At 48.8% G+C, this 10,042-nt stretch overlaps 1 protein-coding gene across 1 annotated transcript in view; it reads left to right on the forward strand.

The window, feature by feature from the left end:
- The first annotated feature begins 313 nt into the window (after positions 1–313).
- The window catches only part of LOC111949825 (calcium/calmodulin-dependent protein kinase type 1D), a 22,019-nt gene continuing 12,290 nt past the window's right edge, over positions 314–10,042 (forward strand). The window contains exons 1-3 of the mRNA XM_070436505.1: positions 314–372; positions 1,885–2,023; positions 2,560–2,686. Of these exons, the coding sequence (XP_070292606.1) occupies positions 314–372; positions 1,885–2,023; positions 2,560–2,686 (325 nt within the window). The remainder of the gene's footprint in view (positions 373–1,884; positions 2,024–2,559; positions 2,687–10,042) is intronic.

Here is a 10,042-nt window from a genome sequence, read left to right on the forward strand (position 1 = left end):
CGAATTATCTTTGAAAGACAAGTTCCTGAAAAGGGCAGTTTCTTTTTTTGCTGAGTTTATTTAACCCTATGCTCATTCTCCATCAATCTCCCTCAGTGCAGTAACGAGAGGTGCAGTGAAACTGGTCGATCTTGTGTAGTATAGGTTGTTATTGTAGATTGACAGTTATGTTTGTATCTTATGGCGGTTAAGGTTAGAATTATGATTGATTTAAGCTGATCCYAGATCAGTATTTWGTTCTAGTTGAGGCTGTTTACGGTTCAGTGTGTGGGTTAATAGGAATACCAGTAAGGATCATGGTTACAGCGCCCCCATGGGGATCAGAGGAGAGGAGCAGCCCCTCAGGCTCCTMCTGCACCGTCTGTCAACTCAGTACTGAGGAAGAAGGTACAGTACAWTTGCTTCCCAAACGCCATACACAGGGACACCGAGAGAGAGACTTTATTGGGTCAATATGAAAGTACTAACATCAGTGGATCAAAACGGTACTTCCTGGTAGTCCTTGGCGTGACATTACTTTCCATTAAAGGTCAGCTGTCTGTTTATCAATAGAGAGTTTATACGAGGACTGCAGCCAGCTGCCTTCAGGGGACATGTCATACATGAGAGCGCGAGACAACAGAAACAGTCGGTGGTGTCAATACAGGAACCAGGAGAGGGAGCTGTGTACCTGTGGAAATGCAAAATGTCCTTCCTCCGTTGTTTCCATATTGTGCTTGTCAATACCAACAGAGACCAGTCATAAGAGACAGATTCTACCTCATTAATCTTCTTACCGTACATACTAGGCATTTTAATTTCTCTCCTGGTTCTAAAGCATGTTAAACCTAATATAGAGTAATTTGACTTAAAGTAAATAAATGTATCCCTTCCTCCCTCAGAACTAGTCTTTACGGACTGTGGGACTATTAGAGATGAGTGGTTGGCTACTCCCCCTTGTGGTGGAATGTGACAGAAAGATGCTTTACCCCGACAGACCTACAGTGTTACATAGGTTCTCTGCAGTGCTACGCAGGAACGACTCCCTGCTCACATACAGCGGAGTGCCACTAAGCTAATGACCAGTGCACTGGGCTGTTCTGCTAGTGGCAGACCCAGGATCAGTTTACCCTTTCCCAAACCATAAGGGACGGCCGGACAGACTACAAATCTGTCCTTAGATCAGGGCTTTAGCAAGCCATCTATACTGCCTTGTGCCAGCTAGCTGTTGAGGACTGAGGAAAGTTCTGGGATGTTTCAGTTCTGCGGCCTGTGGCTGTTCTGGCGCTTTAAAAACCCATAATCTGGCTAAGAAGTCTTAAAACAAAAACAAACCTTAAAACAAGCAAGGGCACCGTTCTGACACACACACACACACACACACACACACACACACACACACACACACACACACACACAGTCTGAAGCTTAACTATCCTCCACTGTGTGAATCTATGATCTGAGAAAAATTAGGCACCTTTTTTCTCAGTTTCTTTGTTTTAGATTTTGTTTCCCTCCCATCTCCTGTCCTGTCTCTCTCTGCTACAGTTCTRCCTATACAGTTAGTTTTAGACTGTATGGTGCACTTTGAGTGGTCGTGATAGTATGGAGCATGAAGGGTTAGGTTTAGTGGAGCAGAGGGTTAGAATGGGTCAAAGCATACCCCCACTGTGGGGTAAACACGTGTGTCAAACACACACACACACACACACACACACACACACACACACACACACACACGCGCATACGGTTGAATGGAGGCAGATTCGTACAGCTCATAAATGAAGTCTCAGTGGATCTGTCTCATGATAACAGGTTCCCTCCAGATGTGTGTTTGTGTCTGCATGTGTGCACATCTGTTTTACTTACCTCGTTTACTGACCCCCTCTCTGTCTGTGTCTACAGAGTCTCGGGAGGTGAGTTGTTTGACCGTATCGTGGAGAAGGGGTTCTACACAGAGAAAGATGCCAGTACTCTCATCAGACAGGTGCTAGACGCTGTCGAATACCTCCACAAGTTGGGCATCGTCCACAGAGACCTGAAGGTGATGGTGTCACACACACACTTGCACACACTGAAACACACACACACACACACACAAAAACCCTGTCTACTCCCCCCTGCATCTTGACATGAGCGGATCACTTGTGTTTTATGGACCGTGATTCATTGCGGTGGTGAGGTGCAGCATMTGTTTGTAATTTAGGCCACTCAGCGGGTCACAACACGCAGTGGCTTCTGGGAAATATACCACATAGCGGACTCCACTGAGAGAGAGGAGTACGGTCATACGGCCTCATAAAACAGACGGCAACATAACTGTATTGTGTTGAAGGGTTATATATAGACTGCCTTTGACAAATGATTACGGTTTTATATCTAAAGTACGTTCAGGGTAGGTAGAGAGATCCAAGGATGGGAGAGCTCCGTTTGTGGTTAACACGCTCCATCTATCTCTCCCTCTGTCCTCTCTCTCCCTCTGTCCTCTCTCTCTATCTCTCCCTCTGTCCTCTCTCTCTATCTCTCCCTCTGTCCTCTCTCTCCCTCTGTCCTCTCTCTCCCTCTGTCCTCTCTCTCCAGCCAGAGAACCTGCTGTATTTTAACCCCCAGGACGAGTCTAAGATCATGATCAGTGACTTTGGTCTGTCCAAAATGGAGGGCAGCGGGGATGTCATGTCGACCGCGTGTGGCACGCCGGGATACGTGGGTAAGAAGGGATGCCTCCCCCCACCACATAACCTTAAATGTCCTTACTTAGAAGTTAATGCCACTTGTTAATATGCCTTGTGTCGTCAGCTACTGAAATGTTAATACTGGAAGCAAATTAAGTATTTTTGAGGTTTTAGGCTACCGTCCTTTCCAAAGTCGAATGCTACATTGTCTAAGTGCTCACTATTACTGAGTGTGATGCCATCACTGTGCTTTACATAAATGACACACTGCATAATACAGTATACTGTAGGTGAAATCCCACTGCTTTAATTATATGTCTGCAATGGGGGAGGGCGCATCTGTGTGCCGCTCAAACACACAGACATCCTGCCTCTGGAGTAAGAAGGTCTTATCACACGCTGACAGACCCTGCCCCCAGTCGCCTGCTTTCCCCTTTTTAACAGAGCGACTGAGTCAGACGGCCAACATGGAGGGGCGCTCTACTGCAGTTCACTACACGCTAGAGGGCTGTCATCTCTGTGCCACACATGGGGATGTGTATACTGCAGCCCTGGCTGTGTGTTTTTGCATGTGTGTGCTTTTTCATCTCAGCGGAGTGTGTGAGAGAAACAGATGTTTTACATTATTTCCATGACAGAACCTTTCATGTTGACGTGTAGGACGGTGCCTCTGGTAGTCAGACACACACTCTGAAGACATTCATGTACGGTAGACGTTGCCCTCTGGTATCAGACCACACTGAAGACTCACATGTTGACAATGTGACGGTCTTGTAGCAGACCACTCGAAACCATCCATGTTGACTGTAAGACGTGCCCTGGTAGTCAGACGACTGAAACTCACATTGACGGTAGGACGGTGGCCTCGGAGTCAGACACCTGAAAGATCATCATGTGTACGTTAGGACGTGCCTCTGGAGTCACGACACTGAAGACTCACATGTGACAGTGTAGGACGGTGCCCGCAGTTTGTGAGTCAGGACAGCACTGCAAGACTCCATACATGTGACGGTGCCTAGGACGGTCGACACTCTAAGCTATCTTGCGGAGTCGGTACACACATGAAGACTCATCATGTGTACGGTGTAGGACGGTGCCTCTTGTAGTTCAGACACTGAAACTCATCATGTGAACGTGTAGGACGGTGCTCGTATCAGCACACTGAAGACTCATCATGTTGACGTGTAGGTACGTGCCTCTGGTAGTCAGACACTGAAGACATCAGTTGACGTGTAGGACGGTGCCTCTGTAGTCAGGAACTGAAAGCTCTCAGTGTTGAACTGTTTAGGACGGTCCTCTGTAGTCAGACACACTGAGAGATCAGCATTGACGTGTAGGACGGTGCCTCGGTAGTCACAACACCTGAAGACCATCATGTTGACGTGTAGGACGGTGCCCTGGTAGTCAGACACACTGAAGACTCATCAACTGTTGACGGTTGAGACCGGTGCCTCTGCTAAGTGTCAGGACAAACCTGAGAGACTCAACATCATGTTGACGTGTTAGACGGTGCCTCTGGTAGTCAGACACACTGAAAGACTCATCATGTTGACGTGTAGGACGGTGCCTCTGGTAGTCAGACACACTGAAGACTCATCATGTTGACGTGTAGGACGTGCTCTGGTAGTCAGACACACTGAAGACTCATCATGTGACGTGTAGGACGGTGCTCTGTAGTCAGACACACTGAAGACTCATCATGTGACGTGTAGGACGGTGCCTCTGTAGAAGACACACGAAGACCACATGTTGAGCTGTAGACGGGCCTCTGGTCAGTCAGCACATGAAGACTCATCATGATGTGACGTGTAGGACGTCCCTCTGGTAGTCAACAACACTGAAAGACTCATCATGTTTGACGTGTAGGACGGCCTATGGTCAGTCAGACACGAAGAACTCATCAATGGACGTGTAGGACGGTGCCCTGGTAGTCAGACACACTGAAACTCATCATGTGACGTGTAAGGACGGTGCCTTGAGCAACACACTGAAACCATCATGTTGAGTGTAGGACGGTGCCGTCTGTATCAGACACACTGAAGACTCATCATGTTGACGTGTAGGACGTGCCTCTGGGAGTCAGACCACACTGAAGACTCATCATGTGACGTGTAGGACGGTGCCTCTGTAGTCAGACACACTGAAGACTCATCATGTTGAAGTGTACTGACGGTGCCCTGGTAGTCAGACACTCTGAAGACTCACATGTTGACGTGTAGGACGGTGCCTGGTAGTCATACACACTGAAGACTCATCATGTTGACGTAGGACGCGTGCCTCTGGTAGTCAGACACCTGAAGACTCATCATGTTGACGTGTAGGACGGTGCCTCTGGTAGTCAGACCACTGAAGACTCATCATTTGACGTGAAGGACGGTGCCTCTGGTAGTCAGACACACTGAAGCACTCATCATGTTGACGTGTAGGACGGTGCCTCTGGTAAGTCAGACACACTGAAGACTCATCATGTGACGTGTAGGACGGTGCCCTGGTAGTCAGACACTCTAAGACTCATCATGTTGACGTGTAGTGCCGGTGCCTCTGTAGTCAGACACCTGAAGACTCATCATGTGACGTGTAGGACGTGCCTCTGGTAGTCAGACACTGAAGACCTCATCATGTTGACGTTGTAGGACGGTGCCTCTGGTAGTCAGACACTGAAACTCATCATGTTGACGGTAGGACGTGCCTCTGTATCAGACACTGAAAACTCGACATTGTTGACGTGTAGGACGTGCCTCTGGTAGTCAGACACTGAAGACTCATCATGTTGACGTGATAGGACGGGCTCTGGTAGTCAGCACACTGAAGACTCATCAATGTTGACGCTGAAGGACGGTGCTCTGGTAGTCAGACACACTGAAGACTCATCATGTTGACGTGTAGGACGGTGCCTCTGTAGTCAGACACTCGAAGACTCATATCATGTGAACGTGTAGGACGGTGCCTCTGGTAGTCAGACACACTGAAAGACTCATCATGTGACGTGTAGGACGGTCCTCTGGTAGTCAGACACACTGAAGACTCATCATGTTGACGTGTAGGACGGTGCCTCTGGTAGTCAGACACCACGAAGCACCATCATGTTGACGTGAGGACGTGCCTCTGGTAGTCAGACACACGAAGACTCATCATGTTGACGTGTAGGACGGTGCCGTCTGGTAGTCAGACACCTGAAGACTCATCATGTTGTGACGTGTAGGACGGTGCTCTGGTAAGTCAGACACACTGAAGACTCATCATTTGACGGTGTAGGACGGTGCCTCTGTGCAGTCAGTCACCTGAAGACTCATCATGACACGGATAGGACGTCCTCGGTATGAGACACCGAAATCATCATGTTACGTGTAGACGGTGCCTCTGGTAGTCAGACACACTGAAAGACTCATCATGTTGAACGTGTAGGACGGTGCCGTCTGGTAGTCAGACACCTGAAGACTCATCATGTTGACGTGTAGGACGTGCCTCTGGTAGTCAGACACCTGAAGACTCATCATGTTGACGTGTAGGACGGTGCCTCTTGGTAAAGTCCAGACACACTGAAGACTCCATCATTGACGTGTAGGACCGGCTCTGTAGTCAGACACACTGAAGACCATCATTTGACGTGTAGGACGGTGCCTCTGGGATCAGACACACACGAAGACTCATCATGTTGACGTGTAGGACGGTCTCTGGTAGTCAGACACCACTGAAGACTCATCATGTTGACGTGATAGGACGGTGCCTCTGGTAGTCAGACACCTGAAAACTCATCATGTTGACGTGTAGGACGGTGCCTCTGGTAGTCAGACACACTGAAGACTCATCATGTTGTACGTGTAGGACTGCGCTCTGGTAGTCAGACACACTGTAAGACTCATCATGTGACGTGTAGGACGTGCCTCTGGAGTCAGACACACTGAAGATCATCATGTTGACGTGTAGGACGGTCCTCTGGTAGTCAGACACTAGAACGACTCATCATGTTGTCGTGTAGGACGGTGCCTCTGGTAGTCAGACACTCTGAGACTCATCATGTTGACGTGTAGGACGGTGCCTCTGTAGTCAGACCACAACTGAAGACTCATCATGTTGAATGTAGGACGGTGCCTCTGTAGTCAGACACTGAAGACTCATCATTGACGTGTAGGACGGTGCCTCTGGTAGTCAGACACTACGAGACTCATCATGTTGACGTGTAGGACGGTGCCTCTGGTAGTCAGACACTCGAAGACTCATCATGTTGACGTGTAGAGACGGTGCCTCTGTAGTCAGACACCTGAAGACTCATCATGTTGACGTGTAGGACGGTGCCTCTGGTAGTCAGACACTCTGAAGACTCATCATGTTGACGTGTAGGACGGTGCCTCTGGTAGTAGACACACGAAGACTCATCATGTTGACGTGTCGGACGGTGCCTCTGTAGTCAGACACTCTGAAGACTCACTCATGTTGCAGGACGACGTCCTCATGTAGTCAGACACTCTGAAGCTCATCATGTTGACTTGTAGGACGTACCTCTGGTAGTCAGACACACTGAAGACTCATCATGTTGACGTGTAGGACGTGCCTCTGGTAGTCAGACACTGAAGACTCATCATGTTGAGTCTTACTGCCGGTCCTATCCACGCCCTACATCCACAGCAAGTCAGTAGCAAGACACTTGTTTAAGCTTATCCATCGGGAACTGTAGCGGTGTACTGTAGGCCAGCTAACAACACCTTATAGTTAATGACATTGGAACTACGAGTTCTCGACTCCTCCTTTCTCATCCTCTATCCAACAATCTCTGCAGATGAGGCCACTGCAGTTTTTGTCCCTCATCCCTCCCCTCCCCATCTGCTGTAGGCCTTTCCATTCTAAAAGGCTGTAATGTGAGGTTGCGCATTAGAAATGCTGCTAAATATACAGGTCCTGGATGTGGCATTGAGAAGCCTGCATTCCTGAGGTATGAATAGCCCAGGTTAGCGCCTGGATGAATTAAGACCAGACTCTGTGTTGGAAAGCGCCCCTCAAGAGAGCGGACACGCAACACATACTGTACAACGACACACACACACGTCGCCATATTGTTAGAGGAATACGACACCACACACGCTCAGCCAGCACAAGTGAAAAAGTATAACATTTGAGCCTCTTGTGCACATCACACTGTACCACATGCGTGTATTGATGTCTGTAGTCTATGGCGCTGACTGTTGTGTGTGTTCCTTAATCTGTATTTTACCTCAGTCTTCGATATGTTCTCTGTTGCGACCGTGTTTGGGTGATCTCAGTTTCTTTGGCTGGCTGTTATCATTGATTAGTGCTGGACAGCTCTCTCAGTCTCGATAATCGCCCACGGGGGTCACGGCCTCTGATAGTATGAGCTCCAGCTCTGGGCTCGACAGCAGGGTAATCCAGGCGGGAGAACATGTCTCTGTGTCCGTCTCTCTCCATCTCTGACTGTCTCCAGTTGTACATCAACGTTCATCCCCTCTCTCTACATCTCTCCCTTCGCTCTCTCTCCTCTTCTCCTTCTCTCTCTCTCCTTTCTCTCTCTCAGCTCCAGAGGTTCTTGCTCAGAATCCCTACAGAAAGGCAGTGGACTGCTGTCCATCGGATCATTGCATACATCCTTAAGTTCGTTACAGTCTACTGTACAACCCACCGACATGCAGTGTGTCCCATACCCAATCAATGCCATAGGGCATATAGTTCACAGCTTTATATGAGGCCTTGGTTTGATCCTTCTAGAGTGCACTGCATTCACAGTTCGCACACACGTTTGACTTATTTGCATGTGTGGCGGGCGTGTGTTTGTCTGTGTGCTGATTGTGTGTGTTTTGTAAGTGAGAACGCACATACACCAATGCCTCTCTCTTCCTTTCATCAGACCAGATGTGTCTGCTACACTCTGCTCTGCTCAGTCACCATGTATGGACATAGTGCGTCGAGAGAAAAAACGGACTTTCAACATCCTCTTGTTTTTCACCCCTCTGTCTGTGTTGGCAACCCGAGTCAGAGGGCATATTAGGCTCTGTTTTCCAGCTCTCGCTGAACTGAGTTTCCAGGCGTCGTGTGTGTTAGGTTTAGAGCAGGGTTAGGGAAACAGGGGAATAGGGTAGAGTTCAGGGTTAGGGACCAGGGTGAATAGGGGTTAGCAGTCAGTTAAGGACAGGGTGAATAGGGGTTAGAGTTCAGTGGTAGGACAGGGTGAAAGGGGTTAGAGTTCAGGGTAGGGACAGGGTAAAGGTAGATTCCAGGTTAGGGACAGGTGGAACAGGGTTAGAGTTCAGGGTTAGGACCAGGTGAATAGGGTAGAGTTCAGGGTTAGGCCAGGGTGAAATAGGGTAGCGTCAGGTTAGGGACAGGGTGAATAGGGTATAGAGTCAGGTTAGGAAGGGTGAAAGGGGTTAGAGTTCATTGTTAGCGACACGGGTGATAGGGTTAGAGTCAGGTTTAGGACAGGGGAATAGGGGTTAGAGTTCAAGGGTAGCGGACAGGTGATATAGGGGTTAGAGTTCAGGGTTAGGGACAGGGTGAATAGGGCGTAGAGTTCAGGGTTCAGGGACAGGGTGAATAGGGCGCAATGGACCATAAGCTGAAGAGCGAAGAAAGATTGTTACCCTCGTCGTAGAGCACAGGCAAACTTTCTCATCCGCTGAAAAACTCCTCATTTTTGGCTCCGTCTCCCTTTCGTGTTGTTCTGCTCTCGCATGGTGTCCGCTCTGTGATTGCAAAGCAGGCCTCTGCCCTCTGGGTTCCCTCTCACCCTTCCTCCTTTCCCTTTCTTTCTCCCGCCCCAATAGCTCGACCCCTTCTGTCTCTATTTTCACCTGTTATCCATCTCTGTCGTTATTGGAGTATTGTATAACGTTCCATGCTACACAGCTTGGATCATAACGAGCACATGTCCCTGGTCATAGAGGGTGTGGTGTGGTGTGTGTTGGTGCTGTGTGTGTGTGTGTGTGTGGTGGTGTGGTGTGTGTGTGTGTGGTGGTGTGTGTGTGTGTGTGTGTGTGGGGTGTGTGTTGTGTGCCACTCCTGTCACTCTACGTAACACATTGAGGAGGGAGAAATACAAGTCTGAGAACCAGGCGTCCACAGTCAGTCAAGTCCCAGCTGGTCGGATTAAACTGTGATAGTTGTGATTCGAATCAAGTAGTCCTTAAAACACCTTGTGCAAAGCTAGGCATGTGAAATAGACAAAATATGTTTAAGTCAATAAAATATAAAACCAAGAATACAGTGTGGTTGGGTTAGCCTGAGTGACCCCTGAGTTCCTCAGGAGTCCTGAACATGAGCTACCCCGTCATTAGCATTAGCAACCATTAAACGGACCTCGTAGCCGATTCCGAGCGCCTCCACACAATCGCTCGACAAAGCCTGGTGGGTCCGCCCCGGTGTGAAGCGACGCACAGTAATCG

Source organism: Salvelinus sp. IW2-2015, linkage group LG3, assembly GCF_002910315.2.
Source record: "Salvelinus sp. IW2-2015 linkage group LG3, ASM291031v2, whole genome shotgun sequence".
NCBI classification, from domain to species: Eukaryota; Metazoa; Chordata; class Actinopteri; order Salmoniformes; family Salmonidae; genus Salvelinus; species Salvelinus sp. IW2-2015.